This window comes from Grammomys surdaster, unplaced genomic scaffold (assembly GCF_004785775.1).
Source record: "Grammomys surdaster isolate TR1022 unplaced genomic scaffold, NIH_TR_1.0 150, whole genome shotgun sequence".
NCBI classification, from domain to species: Eukaryota; Metazoa; Chordata; class Mammalia; order Rodentia; family Muridae; genus Grammomys; species Grammomys surdaster.
The window spans coordinates 16828446-16849237 of NW_021604608.1; the positions used below are offsets into that span (position 1 = coordinate 16828446).

The 20792-nt window shown below is 37.1% G+C and overlaps 1 protein-coding gene across 4 annotated transcripts in view; it reads right to left on the minus strand.

The window, feature by feature from the left end:
- Arap2 (ArfGAP with RhoGAP domain, ankyrin repeat and PH domain 2) overlaps positions 1–20792 on the minus strand; it is a 166642-nt gene that overhangs the window by 99393 nt on the left and 46457 nt on the right. For all 4 annotated transcript variants that reach the window (XM_028765222.1, XM_028765223.1, XM_028765220.1 and 1 more), the window contains 3 exons: positions 16069–16138; positions 8658–8778; positions 1516–1694 (listed from right to left, as the gene is read on the minus strand). In XM_028765222.1, coding sequence (XP_028621055.1) covers positions 1516–1694; positions 8658–8778; positions 16069–16138 — 370 coding nt within the window. The remainder of the gene's footprint in view (positions 1–1515; positions 1695–8657; positions 8779–16068; positions 16139–20792) is intronic.

Sequence of the window (20792 nt, forward strand, 5' to 3'; positions counted from 1 at the left end):
GAGTTTTGACCTGAATTCCAATGAGAAAAGTTTTAATCACCTATCTTCAGAGACTTCAGGAACAATATTCACATCCAGTTCACACACACTGTTAAGCTGTATGTCACTGTCTTTTAGGATTATGCTAAATAGTTGCATTATTAGTTTGCTGATGTTACTCAGTGGTGCCTGCCACAGCTAATTGGCTAACATATCCCACCCAAAATAATGAATACATTCACAACTTTGAGAATGCCTTTGGTTAAAGAGCTGTAGTTTTATTTTTTCCTACTGCTATTTTGAGTTGATAACTCTGCTTTTGATAGGAAAACAGTCAATGTTTATAACGTACCATAGTCCATTATTAAATGAACTCATGCTAGAATTCATTTCTATTCAAAATATACTATTTCATATCACAAATATGAACTAAGCATCTAATGAGGAAGAATTTTCTTTCACATACAAAAGTCTAAAATAGTAGAGAAAAGGAAATATGCACTATGGAATCAAGTATAAAGCTCATAAGACTTAGAAAAACACTTTAATTATCCACAAGCCTTCTCAAAAATAAACTATCTTGTTAGTGTCTTAATCAAATTCAATAATCTAATATTTAAACCCCATATACTTGTGCATATGTGATATATCTATATCTATAGATAGATAGATAGATAGATAGATAGATAGATAGAGATATGGTTGCAAGTATATGTGCCTACATATTTCTATACTTACCTCTCTATACTATCCATCTATTACCAAATCAATTTCATGACAAACAGAATATATTCTCAAAGAAAAATAAAGATAATAAAACTTAAAGTGGTGGCTACAAGGAGATATGTACTTCATAGGTTCAGAGTTTTGAATACTTGCTCTTTGGTCAGTAGCACTGCTTGGGGAGCTCTTAGAGGTTGAGAGGTGTGGCCTTGCAGGAAGACATAAGTCACTGTGGTGGGATGAGAGATCTTTAATCCTAGTCACCTCCCACTAAAACTCTCTGACTTGTGCCCACGGTTATAGTTCAAGATGTGTGCTCTCGGCTTCCTTTTCTTACTGTCATGCTTCACTGTCATGATGGACTCCCTATTTATTCTAGAGCCTTAAGCTAAAATCAATTGCTGCTTCTATAGGGGGCCTTGGTTATGGTGTTTTCACACCAACAGAAAAGCAACTAATACACTGGGTTACTTATTATTTCCTTCTGGTTTTCTATCACAATGAAATGTAATTAAGCTCATTCATAAACAACCGTATTTATTCTCAATTATTCTCTGACAGCTATACATTACTTCAATTGGGCATACATTTCAACAATGCTACTTTCTCAGTCCACTAAAAACAAACAAAACAAAACAAAATTCTCACATCTGATGAAGAAACTTTTCTGAAACAAGTTTTCTTTGTTATACTTAATAGAGTTTTTAAAACAAAACCAAAAACTATAAATAAAAATACACATAGCTCTGAAAAGCTCACCACAGTTGCTATCATTAAGGAATAGTCATTCACAGTTAATGTAACAAAGCTCACCTGCTCATTTTTGCAAAGCCACACACTGTTGCCCCTTAATACTGTAAAAATTTTGGCTTTATACCCTCTCAATTCAAGATATCCACATTTCTCAGGTGCCACAGTTGCTTGCAACTGTGAGGCAAGTGATGGTGACTTCAGCGCACTCAATAATATGCTGATCCAATCATTTCTCTCTTCTGAAATTAGAGGAGAAAATATGTAAGACATACAAAGAACATCAACATAAGATCTTCATGCTCTGAAGCAAATAATGTACAAATTCTTTATCACAACCAAAGCCTAAATTTCACTGTTAGCAAAGGCAGGACTTAAATTTTAGCAGAACAGGAAAGACTATGCAGATGCCCTGATGATGAGCTACTTCTAGAATCATACAGGAAATGCTATATATCAGGTACCATTTCAGCCCCAAATAAGACTCTGCATTTAGAAAGACCTCCAGGAGACTTAATACCATATTCACATCTGAGATGATTCAAGAGACTGGGTTTTCTCTCTGCTATAATTTTGAAATGAAATATTTCCATTAGGGTCCTGGTTTGAGCTTGGGGCCATCAGCTGGTGATGGTATTGTGGGAGGCTATGGAGAGAGGAGTGGAGAGTCAGAGGTGGAAAGAGTAGTTACACAAAGAGGAGTTCTTTCGGAAGGGCAAACAATTCTCCCTTTCTGCTTTTTCTTTGCTAGGTGAAGAAACTTCTATTTTACATAACGCCCCCTACATGGATCTTCCCAAGTACCTGAGACCAAGCTACTATGTAATGAACTCCCTGAAGCCCTGAGCCAAGATAATTCTTTCCTCCCTTAAGTTGTCTGTCAGGTTACATGATCAGAAATGCATGGGGGTGCCACGCAGCATCACTACACAACTGGTGGATTAAACAGGACAATACTCAACAAACGATTCTTTATAACTTAAAACAACGCTTTGTAACCCAGCTTCCAAAGAAAAACATGGTCTTCACACTCCCTCCATAAAAGCTAAATGACCTTCAGTTATGCACCACACACTACTGGTGGCATAGAAATACGATATAGTCTCCAGTGTGATACAGTCTCCAAGGAGTAACCAAGACAGTAAGTCACGTTAGATTTGAACAGATAATGGAGCACAGACTAGAATAAATGTCATACAAATTGTATCGAATAATACATGAGTCCATTCAACGGAGAGAAGGGGTTTTCTGAAGGTCATTGAGAAAGGTATTGCTGAAATTATTAGGAAAGTTAGTTCAACTCCTACACAACTGCATTCGGCACCATCAAAAAGGGAAATATATGATAGATCTTGAGAATGAAGAACAATGTTTTAAAAAGTTGAAGAAGGGCAGATCAGGACACTGAACAAGGATAACACAAGAAAAAAGCATCAGGAACCAACATCAGTTCTGAGACTCAACTTTTAAAGGAGCATATGGATACCTTTGAACTTACAAGGCAATTATGAGAAATATGCACAGACAACATCCATTAACTACTTTGAATTACAGAAGAAAAGGAAAATCCCAAACCACTTCAGGATAACGAGTGAGGAGGAAAGACAATTGAGATGCCTGTGTTTATGACTGGTACAATAATTTGAGAGCATAGAATTCAGGAATAAGACTATAGAGATATAAGAAAATTAAAATGAAATGTAAGGACATTCAAAGTATCTGTGTCTTAAAGGGAGTAAAGCATAGCTGATTCGTGGATGTTAACTCAGAAATGAATTGCCCAGAATATAAGGAACTTTGGTCTCATAAACTGACATGAAAAGTGGCAGGGCAATCCAGTTCACAGAACTCTGCCCATTTTCAGAGCACTGACATATCTTAGTAGACTAACAACAACATGAGCATAGACAACCTGTACAAGAAAGGACCGATAGATACATAGAAATGAAACAAAATGCAAGACCAAAAGGAAATCTTTATGTTCTGGATAGCAATGGGACTATCAAAGCTAAATATGAATGAATGAATGAATGAATGAATGAATGAATGAATGAACTAATTAATAAATCAGACTGAATCTCAGGTAGCAAAATTTTTCAAACAGGGCCAAACTTTGGGATTTAGGCCAGCTTCTATTACAAGCCTACCCACAGGAACTTCATTGTGGATTACAATAAGTCTTCATATAAGATGTATTCATATTTAATAAAGGATGGAAGATTACTTCGAAATAAGTTTTAATTTCTAAATTATCACAATTCTTGCTCAACTTCTAATGTACAAAAAAGAGTTCAATGATCAAAGTCAATATTGATTTTTCCAAGCATTACATAATCCCCACAAATGAGTGTTTTCTTACATATCTGGATGAAGTACACTCCAAATACCCCAAAGCTATTATATATCTGAAAGCATTCTGGAATCTTGAGTTAATATCAAAAAGCAACAACACCCCCAGAGTGTGACATCTTCAGCAACAAGGCCAGCCTTCTCTAGAAAAATGTGCTATATTTTTGGGAAGAGTTTTCACCTTACTGTGGTTATCATTTTGAATGTTGGTTTCATCCAAGGTATTTCTGCCAAATAATCTAAAGAATGGTTGCTTTGCTGAATATCCATAAATGATTCAAATATAATTATAATGTAATAAAGTAAATCAAAGCTTTGTGGGACTTAGATCACAGCTAGCATGTTATTTCAATGTCTCAGAAATTAATTTGAAATTGTCAATTACATGTTATAAGTATACATTTTAGAGCAGTACTATTATAGATTATCGATCCCTAGGATCAGTTACCTCCTGAGGCTTCTAAGAATAATGAGAAATTAGCAAAGGATACAGAATTTTGTCCTGTTTGGGGATGAGGACTCATCTCTCATTTATTTTCAATACCTTGAGCAGTCATGTGTCTCCACATTCACTACAGTTCACTGAGAAGAATAGAATCTATGGATATAAACCTAAAAATGTAGACTATAGTTTTATGCCAAGACTGTTTAACTATACAACAGCAGTGATGGTCTATGACCATCCCAGTCATGGGGTTTGGACCAGGTCTACATTATCAGACATGCATTCCTTAATATGGGGTAGCCCTCAATCTGATAAGGCTCAGAAAAAATTTCCGAAAAGTGGTAAGAAAGCATGTAAGAGGCAAATGTGTGTGTGTGGGGGGGAACATGGGGATTTGAAATGCTATCTTAAACACAGGATAGCCATTGCAAACATGATTTCATTATAGCTACTGTTATGTGCACTGGGATTTGACAAGATTGGTGTATCAAATGGCAGGCATAGATGGAGAAAGCCCCAGGGAGCCCTATGACTAACTGCAGAATTTTTTTTTTAAACTGTTGGATTCTGGGAGAAGGTGAGTCATCTTCAGTTGTGGACCAAACTGTTAGGCCATCAGGTTCCAATAGATACTTCCATACACATGGACACACAGATGATCATGGTTAAAATCTGTGTGTCATAAAACGACACAAAAAAAGACATGAATGTGAGAAGGGAACCTTGGGAGGAGGAAATGAGAAGTGGGGAGTGGGAATAAAGAGAATTTTACACACACACAAACACACACACACATCACTTTATTCTGATTTATATTTGCAAGAGAAAACATCACAGAGCTAAAGAAGCCACTAATTGCTTCAGAATAGCCATTCAAATATCAGAAAAGTTTACAGACATATAGAGTTTGAAACTGGGCAAATGTCTGAGTAGTTCTGAGTAGCAGCCACCTTTAGTGTGTGTGTGTGTGTGTGTGTGAGTGTGTGTGTGTACACAAATGGCTGCCATCTTCTGCGTGTAGAGGTCAGAGCACAGCCTGTGGTGCCAGGCCTTTTGTCTTGTTTACGACAGGCTCTTGTTTGCTGATAGAGTAGCTTGTTGGTCAATGTCCCGATTCTTCTTTATCTGCTTCATATTTTGCCACAGCAGCCTTGGAATTACAAACTTGCTTCTACCCCTGGCTTTAGGTGCACTCTGGGGTGGAACACAGGTTCTTGCCCTTGAGCAGTAAATTCCTTAATCCCAGAAGTATATTATTAATATTACTGGTAAAAAGAAGAGAGATTTCTGCATTTTTTTTGTTCAAACGACATTATTTGTAATATAGTATTTTAATAGAATTTGGAGTCCTAGCATGGTCCTAAAACATCTTTAAGAGATTCCAGAACAGTACAGAGTACTCAACAAAGCAGAATCACCTTTAACGAGAACAAGGAGAGTAAAAGATAGAAGACTTAGAAAAGATTTCACAATGTCATGCTTTTGACCATGTTAGTTTTATAATTCTTATCCTTATGCCAGATCTAATAAACTGTTTGTAATTTAAAAGCGTCTCTGGTCTCTGAGTCAAAACTGCCTTGAGGGACTGTCTGAGGCCTGGAGCTGAGTGACTGTCCAGCCTCTGATCCAGTGTCTGCAATGTGCTCAGATGGACAGAAACACATCACCTACAAATGATAGCCAAGATGTGAGAGTAGTGCTGGACACGAACCCCATCAGAATTATTCATCTCTACTCTAACCCTGAGGACTGGGTCCCCATAGCATCACCTGTCTGGAAAGTGTCATATGTGTAGCTAAAAATAGGACAGAGGACTGGAGACCATAATGCCATGAACCTCACACCCATCTTATCCCAGAGCAAGAGGAGTCACTATAAAATTTCTCTCTGAGGAAGACTATTTTCAAAGTAATACTATCTTAACATAATGAACATTTAATTAAGAAAACAGCAATATTTTATCAAGTAACCCAAAAAAATCAAAACATTAGATATTTTGAATGTGAATAATGCCAAACTGTAATGGTATTTTAGGTATGATTTAGAGAAGTGGCTACACATACACAGTGCCCTACAAAATGCTCCAGGGTAGAGGCTGTCAAGAATCTATGGGATAATTTATAAAGGAATGAGGGTGGCTGTAGGCCAGGTTAGTGATCTCTGTCCCAGTGTTGTTTTCTTGTAAATACCAAGAAAACTTGAATAATCTGAGTCCTGTGTCCTAACTGTGTGGTATCTTCAGCAACCTGGGCTAACCTTCAACCTCCAGGAGGTAACAAAGAGAAGATAATCTACTATAGCCACTTTGCTAGACTAGTATAACTACTTACTACACTCTAAATTTTATATTTATACACATCTATAAGTATAGCTACCACCCCTTGTCAAAGAAGTCTCTCTTTAAAGTAAATGGAGACAATAGCAGGAAACCTCAACTAGACACAATACAGAGATCAATGGATAGTGAGGAGTCCAGCCACATCTACATCACATGCATATGTGTGTGTGTGTGTCTGTGTGTGTGTCTGTGTGTGTGTGTATGCATGTGTAAAACAATAATAACTGGGGAAGAACAGGCTATCTTGAGCTTAAGGGTAGAACATGAAAGGAGTTTGAGGTCAGGCTTTGAGGTCAGGCACTTGGGAGGGGCTGAATAAAGAATAAGAGAGGAGATATTTGAAATTAAAAATAATAGAAATATGAAATGCTTTCTATGTTATCCATATACAAGATCAACATAGATTTGTTATACAATAAAATATGTCCTGTAAACATTGCTATTTGGTATTTGTATGCTATGTTTTGGGGGGCATAATGTGGTGTTTGTTTTCAGCAGCAACATAAGCTTCTAGTTTGATCTCATAAATCATCAGTAATCAAAGTCTGAAAAACACTGCTCCCTGACAGGCAGCTGGACACACTCACTATTGATTACCTTCAGCAATAGCGAGAACTCTCTAGAAATATATATTTATTGAACACTTTCTTGGTGCTGTATGTTAACACATCTCCTGGGATTGGAGTAGTCTAAAGTACAATGCTGCTACTCAGCGGTTAGCATCAGGGTAGTCTCCATCTGCTGGTAGATGCTCTCATGTTTAAAGCAGAACAATAAGCATGCAAGGTGCATTACAAGGTTGTTAAGATGCTGAATTTGACAAAATGCCTGATATAAACACAATAGTCAGTAAGTTCCTCATACAATCATTATTGAAATGGGGCAAGAATACTGGGATCGTACTTTGCTAAAAATCAGATCAGTTATAAATCTCTACCAACATAGTTCCTAAAACAAGGTAAATCCCTTATTATTTAATCAGGCTGTGGCCTCACCTGTGTTATTTAAAACTAGTGTGGTTTACAGCCATCCACATCATGAGAACCAACCAAAAGTATGATGTAGAACATTCATTTCTCATTACTTTTCCCTCCTATACTAACCAACTTCAGAAAGTATTTTCCTGTACACTTTTAGACTCAGGGCAAAGCACATGTCACATTTCTACTGTCATGTCTACATTTGTGTGTGTGTCTGTGTGTCTCTGTGTGTGTTTATGTGTATGCATACAAATATGTGTGCTCAGGAGTGGGAATATACTCATGTGCCTTGTCCATGGGTAAGTCTGAAGATGAGCTGTAGGAATCAATTGTCTCCACCCATGGTATGGTTCCCAGGGGTAAACTTGAATCATGTTTCTCAGCAGCAAGCATTTCTCTCTCCCCCACATGTCACCTTTGTGTCAAGAGTCACATAGTTGATGATTCCCATAAAAATACTATAGTGATTATAGTCAGCACAATTCTGTAATCCAAATATTACTGTGCCAGCTTATTTGGCTAAGAATTTCTTTGTTTACATTTCCCTAAAATCAACTTGTTTATAATTAGGACATTTACTTTTTAGTATTAACTTTGCATTATCAAAATCACACATTGAAATGGTCTCTTTGAGAAGATATTTTTGTCCATTTTTCACTGTTATATAGCTATAGCTTAAACAAATGTCCCATAATTAATAGTTCCCTACTAAATGATTTTTGTATATAACAATAACCACAAAAAAAGCAACTTGTCAATTTAGGTTTTAACATTATGCATTCAAAAAGACTCTTTTTAAGATATAAATTATTTGAAAGCAATAGTTTTCTTTACCTGTTTGATTAACCTGCTTTGTGAGAAGCGAAGGGCTCTAAGTATGTTTTCAGTGATAATGAAATTATCTTAGACACAAGTATGCTGGTGAGTGCCTGAATTCCCAGTGCTTGGAGAAATGAGGGCAGAGGATTCCGAGTTCAAGGTCAGTATGGACTGAACACTCAGCTCTGTGTCAGCCTGGGTAACACAGCCAGATTCTTACAGGAGAGACAGAGGAGGGAGGAAAAGAAAAGGAGGGGTGGAAAAATCATCTTACCTTCTTTTTCTACTCTAAAAACAAAAGTCCTTTGTGTTGTAACAATTTCAAATTTGTTGTCTCCTTGAGCCCGTACTGTGGATATCGCAGTGAGAGGAATTATTCCTTTTGAGTACATCTCCTGTAGTAGTTAGAGAAGATGACGAAGACAGGTAAGTATGAAATTCTGAACAGACTATTAAATAAGAAAAGCTCAGTATTCACAACATTTTTTTCTTCCATGATTTCTATGTAAAATTTTAAAACGACAAACACGCTGATGTTCAATACTGTAAAAAACTATAAAATGTCCCGTGCTTTTAAAAGAAAATGATCCTTTCAAATTTCTAGTTGTCAAGATTTAAAAGGCAAAGCACCAGATACACGCAACACTGATAGACCAGCAATATACACTTCCTAAACCCAGAATTATATTCTTTAAATCTGGTCACAAAGATTCGATGGTGTTTGCAGGCATCTGCTGGCCACAACAGGAACTGTCACAGAACCATCTTGAAACACTGCTGTCTCATACAGAGAACAAAACCTACCTAAGCAGCCTGTCAGACTTCGTTAGTTAACCGTATCCTCAAGGCTCTGATGATGATAACTTTGGTCTCATATTGAGTTACATTATTTTCATTCCCTAATGAATAATGGGTAATAAAAAGTTTAGCATGGTAGTTCATGCTTTCATCCCAAAATTTTGGGAGGCTGAGATGAAAGGTCGGCCATGAATTAGAGGCTAACCTGTGCTACCGTGTAAGAAGACGCCCCTGAAAAACAATAACAGCAAATGAAGAAATGTGTATCTGTGGCTGGGAATCAGCATTCACACACAGATGATAATTTGGCTCCCAAGGTCATCAAAACCCTGCCTGCTTTCTCTCAATCTTCATTTTCCTTAGAACTCCCAATCTACTGGGCAGAATGACCATCAATGATTTCAACAATTTACTGACAGTGAAATATTAATAGTGTCCTGTGTCAGAAACTTCAGACTCATTATACATTCAAGAAACCAGGTAATTTAAGTTCAGAAGTGAATTCAAGTTTTGGGACATGTAAATCAAGACATAAATCCTCAATTCCTTTTTAACAGGCCCAGAAATGTTTTATAAACAGGGTGAAATCTCATCCTGACTGTTAGAAAATTTAAATTTTACTAAATTGCTAAGTGGGCAGACAGAATTCTGAGAAAGACTGAAAGAAAAAAAAAGGACAGAGTGGAATAATGAGAAATAATCCCCTCCCCCCCAAAAAAAACAGTAAATAATAAAGAACACAGAGTTGTCAAATATAAAAAAGTAAAAAAAATAAATGAGGCTGTAAAGCCATCCTCACATCCAAAAGGTCTGAATCTCAGAAAAATTTACATAGATCCTTTATGGATTTTACTTCCATTCTTTCCCACGGCAGTAGCTACATTTTATAGTTTGAATATTTAAGGCGCATTCCAAGGTCATGTATAAAGAATGTGGGACCCAGCTGGCTACAATATTTTAGAAGGTGGTTGTAAGTTTAAATAGAGACTAATTGGGAAAAGCATGGATGTCATCACTAGTATATTTTAAAGATTACACCTGGCCCTGGTCCTTCCTTGATCTCTGCGTGATAGCTACTGTGACATGGGTTCTACGACACATTCCTCCCATCCTGCTGTTCTGCATTAGCTCAGAATCAATGGAGTCAAATATGACAAAACTACAACCCCAAATAAAACACTTCCCACTTATGCCAGATATTTTGTCACATAAACACAAAGCCTAAACCAGTGTTTCTCAACCTGTGGGTTGTGACCCCTAGGGGAAACCCCTGTCCTCAAAAAAAAAAAAAAAAATTATGATCCATAGCAGTAGCAAAGTTGCAATTATGAAAACAGCAACAAAAATAATGTTATGGTTGAGGGTAACCACAGCATGAGGAAATTTATTAAAGGGTCACACCATTAGGGAGGTTGAGAACCATTGTTTTAAACTAACATAAGTTAGAGGCTCCAGTTATCTTCTGTGGGAACACAGATACTCTACTCAAGATAACAGTTTAGGAGAATAATGTACAAAACAGAGAGCACTCCTCTCTTAATACTCCTCTGCCCTCACAGGCAGATGAGATCAGCAACACTGTAGTCTTCAGGAAGGATTTGCTCTCTCTGCTTACTAACGTGCACCTTATGGACCAGGTATCTTCTTTAGTGTTATTAACAACTTTTCCTTCACTTTTTATTCTAACATCACTTCCCTGAATCAATGTTTATGTCAAAATCCTATTCACACACTAAAAACATTCTAAAGGCATATAGCATGTAGGCTTCAGTTCCTAGATCTTCTCATGTAGCCAACAGTGAACACGCCATTTGCATGTGACTTAGAAAAGTATGGATGGCTCCCATCTATACTCAAATCTGAATGGTCTTCAAATTTCAAATGAGTCCTTCATAGATCAACATAGTTACACTCTATTGAACAACTTATTTCTGCTCAGAACCTTAATCCTCATTCTGGGAACACAATCCGGAAATGGAGTCAGATGAGAAAAATTCTGAGTGCTTGTGAGAATTCTCCAAAAAATAGAGGACAAGAATCTTGTGACCTGGGTTTGTTCAAAACACAGACTTGTTATTGGAATGTGTTTTTGTGCTCTTCCTAGGTGTAGTGGACAGGAGTGATTTTACTTCCGATTATTCATTATTGATTGCTATTGTTATTCCATTAAGTATTTAAACTATCTTTTATATCCCTCTATGGAAAAACATGTTATTGCCATGTTAGTCTTGTCCTGGCAAGTTTACACAGCTTGAAGTCATAAGAACTTTACTCATCTGATCTTTCTTCACTCTCAGAGTATAAATTGTCTGAGGCTCTCAATGGCGGTTGCTTCATTTATCGGCTCCATTCTTTCAGGCCCTACCATTCGTAAAGCAGTGGCACTCATCAGTGCAATTATCCCAGTTTAACAGTGATCTGTATATTTGCTTTATCATAAACATACATTGAAACTTAGATAATAATCTAAGTTGTCATGACCTGTGATAATCTTATTAATGATGTCTTCCAATGTAGATTTAGATCATTCAAATACTTCCCTTACCAACTTTCTTTTCGTTTTTGCTACAAAAATTTTTTTGAATGATTGAATCTCATGTCTAATCACAATTATACCAAACCAGGCATCTCATTTTTAATATGTTTAAATATCCTTTATCACTTCTACTAAACCTAAATATTACCACACACCTTATTATAATGCCTCATTTATTATAACACTCTCCTAAATTGCCTCTTTCCTTTCACCTTGTTTTCCTGACACATTACAGATCAACAGTCATCCAGCAGGAAAACAAGGCAAAGGTTTATGGAGGAGAACACCAAAATGGTAAAAACTTACATATAACTTTAAATGGAAATTTATTTATTTTCTTATTATTTATTTAGCTATAAGTGTGTGGGCATGTATGTGTAGGTGAGAGCAAATCTTGCTGGAGTTGATTCTATCCTTCTATTGTATGGGCCCAGGAATTGAACTCAAGCCCTCACACTTGAGTATAATTGCCTTTACATGGTGAGCCATCCTGCAGGTCCTCATGTAGGTTTCAATGGCTAACAATAGTCTCAATGGATGAAATAGCTAAAGAGGTTCAAACAGAAGACGAGAAGGAACACATAAAGAGTGAAAACTTGGCAGGGAAATGAATAGTTCTCAAGTTGCCCAACGAATGTAGCCAAATGATCATGGAGGTTATTACAAAAAGAAGTATCATATGATTGGCTTACCAAATGTGATTACACAGAAATGCATAATATCATTGGTTATGGCAAAATGAGGGCAAATCTAGACCACTAGACACTGTAGAGATTTGGAAGAGAACATCTTCCCATGGTCAGGCAACCTTCAGAGGTGGAAGGAGCAGGGCTTTTTTTTTTTGTAGAAAGCTTACAAATGTTTGTTATAAGTATGCCGTGGCTGACACCAGACAGTGGAAATTTTTAAATGTCTAAAATCATTTACACATTGTTACCCAGGTGTTCTTTTTCAAAACTTTAATTTCCAAAGAATTAAAATAGCTTAGAAAAAAATTCCCTAATGAGATAATTAACAGTTTGTTCTGTGCTACCTCTAACACATTTGTCAGTGACAGAAACCCAAACAACACTGAAAAAATAGATAAAAAATAGAAAGAAAAGGAAGAAGAGACTAGCAGGCAGTTCATTAAAAAAAAACACTGCATGCCTATAAATAACAATGATACTTTATTTAACAGATAATAACTTCTCTTAGAGACATGTAGAAAACAAAGAAATGATCAAAAGTATTTTGCAAACTAAATACTGTGTCAGGTCGACCCCAGGAAGCCAGATGTTACTTAACGATTCATTTACAATCTATTTTGAGATCTCTGGTAAAACGTGTTTTTTTTTTTTTTTTAACACTGTAGGGTTGATTGTATATTTTTCTTGTAGCAACAATATAAAGACAATAGTTAAAAAAAAAAAAGATGGAAAGCAGACTCAAAAATTCCTGTTTTCCGAAGTGTGAAATTTTCCTTAAAGAAATTTTAAAGCATCCCTTGAGGTTTTACCACACAGATATCTAGGTCAAATCTGTCACTTATCTGCCACTTTCAGATGATGAAACAACCACAGGCCAATTCTGCCCACCGATGAGTGGGAATCTGGGTGACTTAGGTTACTTAGCAGGGCCTCAGCTATTAAGGCTGTGTGGATGATACTTTCTGTAATATGATGAGGACATCCTCATGGAAGCCTCACTGGGTAATGCTGAGGCACATGGAAGAAAACCAGAAAATGACACTTCTGCAATATCACCTCCTGATGCCCAACCACACACTTAGGGGCACATGGAGACATTCATGATCCAAATGTTCTATTCACACAGCTGCTAAACTGCACAGTTGGCCAGAGCATTAACCGTGATCAGTAAGCATGTGTCTTTTCAGAGGGGCTCTGGTACAAACTGTGCCCTTTTAAGAAACAACTCCCAAAGGGTGGAACGTTGTGGCAAGATGAAACCAATCATCTGGATGCAAGTGATTGAAATGTCTGAAGAGATATACAACTGGAATATGTTTTCAAGAGTGATGCTCGGTTAAAATATTTCTAAAAATCCACATGAATATAAACTTTTTAAATATAATCTTTTAATAACGATTTTTTTGCAAAAATATATGAAATGACAATAGACTCACTGCAGTACAAGTGGGCTCTGAAATGATAGGGAGAAAGCCAGTCTGCTTGAACACATAGCAGAAATCCCTTTTTAAATGAGAGTACAGAAAAACCATACCAACACAACTATGAGACAAGAAAGCTTCCCCACTCCTGAATACACATCCTCTGTACTCCAATAAAACCAATAACAAGACCAGACATTGAGGAAAAGTGGCAGTTAGTTTCTCCCAGGTCACTCTGGTTATGAGGTCAATCTTGAACAACAAAGCTGGTTTTTTTGTAGGTTTTTGTTTCATTCTGTCATTGTTTCTGTCTACTTGTTTTTTTTTTTTTGTTCATTTGGGTTTTTTGTTTTGTTTTGTTTTTTTGTAAAGAGAGAGTATACACTTAAAATTTGGTACAGAAGGAGGTGGGAAGGATCTGGGAGGAGATGTAAAAGAGGCAAAAGACAAGATTCATGGGTTATATGAAAAATATAATAAAAGAGAAAACCAACAACAAAAATGATGTCTGTCCTCTGGTCTCGGACACAGAATTCCCAATGGATATCATGGATACACGTGATATACATCATTAAGGTGAAATATATAAACGACCTAGAAATAGCTGACAAACCAAGTAATAATTACAAACATTCATCCCACTACTTTGCAAGCCATGAGGATGTTTGTTTAAACCAACTTCTTACTTTATGTAGGTCAGTGTATAAATGAATCCAATCAACCTGAAGCCTTCCACTGTTCTCACCATGGCAGCAAGAGTTTGTTGCAGCCGGTGCTATTTTCTGTCTGTAAGTATCTAAACTCTTGTGCCTTCCAGCAGTAGACACATCTCTTTTCAAAACAAAACTAAAAAAGTCACAAATACGATGCAGTATAAACTTCTAATGAGAATACAATGTTGAACTGGAACATATAAGTAAAAGAATATGGTTATGTCTTAAAATTAAAACTTTAAAGATAAAATACAATTAGGATGAAAAGTATATCATTTTAATTAACCAAAAGATGGTACATTTATTCGTTTCACCTATTCACTGAGGAAATTAACAAACTGAAGTCAGAAGGGTGGTACAGTGGTTACCTATGTATCTTCTAAGTTTAACAATTGATAACACTATCCCTCAGTATCTGAGAGGGATTGAGACCAGAACCTCATCAGACACCAGATCCCACAAATGCTCAAGCCCTTAACTATAATGATATCTGCCTCTATATGACCTACACATATCCTTCTGAATGTTTAATCACTCCAGATTACTTATAGTATCTTATATATGGACATGCTATGTAAACAGTTGCTTTAATATATAATTTAAAGAATAAGAAAAGAAGATGCACATGTTCAGTACAGATGGGACTTTTTATGTATTTCTGATGGTTTCATCCACACCACTGCACAAGCTCGGATACAGAGGACTTATCATGTCACTGTATAAAATACAGAATTTGTTATACTTAACCATTCATACATACAAATACATGTATACATTGGCAAATAAAATATATATACAGGCAATTTTGTTTTTACTGTTTTCAAATATAATAACACAATCGCCACAAATATTTCAGCCTATAGCCAAAGGTTAAGAAGATATTCCCAGAACTCTGTCCAAGGAATATTCATCTGTTACTCTCACCAACAGATAGGACATTCAGTAGACTGTAATCACACAATTCTTTCAATGTTACCTCCCATATCTCCCTTTCACAAAGCTCATTCCCAACATAACCAGAAAACACAACGAGTTTTGTGATATAGCCAAAACTTTCTCGTGTGAGCTTCTTGCATATTCTTTCTGTAAAATAATCTTATTTTCCAACATTTCTTTACATACAAACTTCTTTTAGTCCAAATTCATAAGAATAGAATCCCATGAAAAACCCTTCTCACTCCCAGAGAACGAGGCAACCCCTCCTCACTTTTCAATTTTCTATTTATGGTATGGTTTGTACACATCCCTTGGTGCTCTGCTGGATGAAAGCAATTTTATATTCATTTTACAAAGCTCACAGAATCTCCTATGGTTTATAAAAGATGTTCCACAAATAACTATTAGATGCATAAGCTAAAACTTATCTGTACATTCTGTGAAATTAAATCATGAAGAGTGACTATGTCATATTCCTGTTCTTTTCATGTTGATAATCTATTTTCAACTCTTAAATATGTTCAACTATTTCCTTGTTTCCTACATACTTAGTGTAGGTAAAATAACGTTTGAAGATGGTAAATGTACTTACTCTGTCATTATTGTAGTAAGAAATGCTAAGGCCATCAAATTTTACCCATCTCTTCTGAAACATGCGTTTTCTGTAAAAAATACATGAAAGCATTATTTTACATCCCAATACTTGAATTTAAATGTATTTGTAATGTCCCTGTGTTGAGTACATTTCATTGTGTGGTTAGACAATAGAGGTAACAAGAGGCTGTTACAATTTTCAGGTCTAGATTTCTAGTTATTATATACAGGAAAATGTATATAGTAATACATTCTAGTTAGATGATTTAGGTACCTACAGAATAATAATATCAATATTGCCTTCATATGCAGCTGTGAGGGTCACTGCAAAACAAAACGAGGAGCCACCTGCCATCACTGAACCCACAGGCCATCAAGAAGATAATCCTTCACTGGATGCATGACATGACGCTCATCCCTCGGTAAGCTTATGTGGGGATCTTACTTTACTTTGATCTTTGGTGAATGAATACTATGTTGCTAACCTAATGCGGCCTTGTTAATTGAATTTATACATATAAATAATTTATTTCAAGTAAAGATGTTGAAAATTCCCTGCCAAACTAAGGAGTCATTTATAACCTCTTTGAACAGCTCACTGTTGAAATAGGATCATATAAAATGCAAATGCGGTTTAAAATTCTGACACAAAAATCAAGGGAAAATAAGATAATCCCATTTTGATATTTAAACTTTTAAAAAGACCGTTTTTTTTTTTCTGACTTTACAGTGGATTGCTGAAATGGCTTTTATGTGGACACATTTGGTTTCTGTTTTGGTTCAGTCCCTCACCCATCTCTTCCCAACAAACACACCCTTCTCTATACACTTTCAGCCTGGACTGATGCCATCGAGATATCTCTGCTTTTAATAGATACCAAAACTAACCTTCTATTGCAGACAGTAAAACCAGGCAACATCAGGCACTTCTCTCTCCCCCTCCCTTGCAGTTTTAAAACACATTTAAAGAGTTAGTATCATTTCCTGTGGCTTTCGTGAGAGTTAAAGATAGAAAAAGAATGTTCTGGCCCTAGGAGAGTTTTTCTCTCTGCTTTCCAGCCAAAGGGCTATTCTGTGTGTAAAATACAGAAGATTCCCACACTAATCATTAACAAATGTATGCATCTGTAGTGCCAGCCAGCTCTAATGACAAAACAGGGAAAGAAATGAAGTTTCCTAGTGCATACAGCAAGTTCACATACAAACACTGAATTAATGATTAGTAAGAACACTCGGGGTGCTAACCTCATCTAACCACACTAGTCAACAGCTTCCTTCTATCTGAACCCCTCATCTGCTCCCTCCTAACCTCTGTTGGCTTGTCCTATCTATTCTGCCAGCAATGCTTGCACAGTTAGTCATGGGACAGTTCACTTCCAACAATCTGAGGATTCCCACATCCCCAGTGCTAGCAGTTTGAAGGAAAGGCAAAAGTCAGTAAACACATGTTCCTTACTTCTTACATACCTTATGTACCTATCCTCTCTCCACTCAGTTTTTTAATTCCTCTCTCCAATTCTCACAAGGCAGGCAAATCAGTTCTTCCTTTAGGGTCCCAACAGTAACTAAGGAAAGCAGGGGGTCTGTGCGGAGCCCCACCTGACTGCCATTGAAACTGAACATAGAACATGTAATTTTCGATTTAAGATATAAAAGTCAGTATCTATAGGTAGAAGAGGCTTTAAGAAAAATTTTTTTAAAAAGCCATTCCTAATCCCCCTTTTCTTTCCTTACTAACTGTAAGGATTATCCCAAAGACACCTGTATAAAAATTCCTTCTCTGACAAATTAGTACATACCCAACCAGACATTTCCTGGGAAAGTGCCGCTAGTTTCCCTGTAGCAGTTAATGCAATCTCTTGATATATTTGTTGGCTTTCGCAATGCCAACATCCCACAATGGACCTTACTCTTTACAGGGACAAAGTCCAGAAATGGTTCATTCTCTATTTATGATCAACTATGAATACTAAGACCTAAATAGGTTCTCTCTCTCTCTCTCTCTCTCTCTCTCTCTCTCTCTCTCTCTCTCTCTTTCTCTCTCTCCCCCTCCCCTATCCCTTTCGCTCTTTCTTTTTCCTCCTCTCCTCTCCTTTTCCATCTCCCTCTCCCTTTCTCTCTCTTCCATCACACACACACACCAGTTGAATGAATAAGTAATACGACTAAGGATGATCCTTTTAAAACCCAGCAGAAAGACAGAATATGCCCACATCAGGCTCATACACAATCTTCGTTTAAAATAATAGTTGCTGAAGGACGAGTTAATTTCTGAGAACTCAAAATTAAATCCGCAGCCTGAAAGAGTAGCAAGTGAAAAGGGCTCAGAGATTATGTTAACATGCCATAATTCAAATCATTTAGTTGACGATTCCAATCTTTGTTTGTGTATGTGGAGGTGTATGTGTGCATGTATTGCTCTTGGACGTGCATGTGTATATGTGCATCCGTATACTTGTATTCATGCGTGTAGAAGCCAGAGGTCAATCCCAAAGCAGTTTTCTACTGCTTTTCATCTCAGTTCTTAAAACAGTGTCTCTGAGCCTAAATTTTGCCATTTGTGCTAGATTGTGGGCCATGGAGTCCTGGGGTCTTCCCATCTCTACCCTGAGATCTGGATTTACAGATGTGAATGGTCATGCCGCACTCTCCCACATTTAACATGGGCACTAATGAGCACGGAACAGTCTGAATGCAAACTCTTCCGCCTAAAGCCACTTCCCCCACCTAGATCCACAAGCTCTCACAGAATTCTGTCAAAACCCAGAGGTGTCCAACTGTTTGTGAGACTGTGTATACTGTCATCTATAAAATTCAAGCTCAAAAATAATGCCCTTTGGTTACAAACAGACAGACAAGGAAAAAAAAAATAACAGCAACAACGTTCCTAATTTTAAAGTCAGCTTAGGGTTCAGTGTTGCACTGAATTCACAGCTGACCTCCACTGTACTTCAGGCTAGCCTTGCCTACCTGTGAGAAGTGCCAGCGGCATCATCATCAAAGAGCATGATGGAGGGACCTGTGGAGGGCAGCAGGGCTGTTGTAGGGAGACTGACAGCTCAGTACCCACTAGACTAAGGGCTTTGCTTTGAGAAAAGACAAAGAACTTTACTCTTGTCTTAGAACCTTAAGGCATAGAAAGACTCTCACATTAAGTAGAATATTTTCAACTGTAGGTAGTTATTTCATGTGCTCATCAATTTTAAATGAGGCTCTGGTATTTTTTTAATATACATTTCTTATTGGATACTTTCCTTATTTACATTTCAAATGTTATCCCCTCTCCAGGTCTCCCCTCTGAAAATCCCCATCCCATCCCCTCTCCCTGCTTCTATGACGATGTTGCCCCACCCACCCCCACCCACCCCCACCCACCCCCACCCACCCCCACCCACTCCCACCTTCCTACCCTGGCATTCCCCTACACTGGGGCATCAAGCCCTCACAGGACCAAGGGCCACTCCTCCCACTGATGTTCCACAAGGCCATCATCTGCCACATATGTGGCCAGAGCCATGGTTCCCTCCATGTGTACTCTTTGGTTGTGGTCCTGTTCCCGGGAGCTCCGGGGCTCTGGCCAGTTGACACTGTTGCTTTCCCCACAGGGCTGCAAACCGCCTCAGCTCCTTCAGTCCCTTCTCCAAAATCTCCGAGACTTCATGGAATTAACAGTTCAGTCCCAACCTGGAAATTGTGGAATGAGTAGCCCAAAGAACTGGCCTTCTAGAGCACAAATGAGGCATTTTGCTATCTTATTACAGAAATGTCACTTCTGTCTTGCATTAAGTCTTTGTGGGAGCTTACTCTGTGGACAGTTCCTTCTGTCTATCCCTAGAACCTTCCTTGCCTCTCAGCCTTCCTGGAAAGACATATATAATGCTTCGAAATTTCTGCCTGGTTTTTACCTGGCTCATTCCTTCCTATACTCAACTTCTCAGTTTCAAAGCCACTCTATCCAAAGGTCAGCCATCCCAGAGGTCTTTCATCGCCCCCTGTTCTCCTGTTCAGTTCCCTAATAATAGGAAAAACTCAGCAAAACTTTAATTACATATTTCTTTGTACCTTTCATCTCCCATATTCTATTTGACATCCTTAGATACAAAACCATTTCTGTCTGGTTTGTCCATGTAAATCCACTAACTACAGAGTCTCCTAGTACCCAATATACACTCATAAAATGTTTACTGAGTAAATGTGTACCGCACCGAAAAAATATATTTAAACTTGCATTTTATAAGCAGAAATGAATACAGAAACATGATTTCCTAACTGTTATATTTTTGGTTTGTAATACTAAAGATCAGTTTGATTATATGAAAACAAAATCTTTATAAGAAAAATTGAGAGCCCAGAGGAAGCTTTAAAAGCTCATAATTAATTTAAAATAACTACAAGTACTAGTTTAGAATTAAGTATTTTCTTTAACCAACAACTCCCTGAACCTCGTCTCTTCAGTTTCTGGAAACCACCATTCAACTTTCAATTTTAAAGGATTCAACAGTTTAGTTTTCACACATAACTGAACAACTTTGCAATTTCAAGAAGAATGAGTTCTGGATCCTTAACATACAGATTGGTGATTATAGTTAATAATATGCAAAATGATGTCATATAATGATAGTCATATAAATATGATCTCTGGTGACTGGCTCACAGTATGTACATGTACCAAATTACCTCATATATATATATATATATATATATATATATATATATATATAT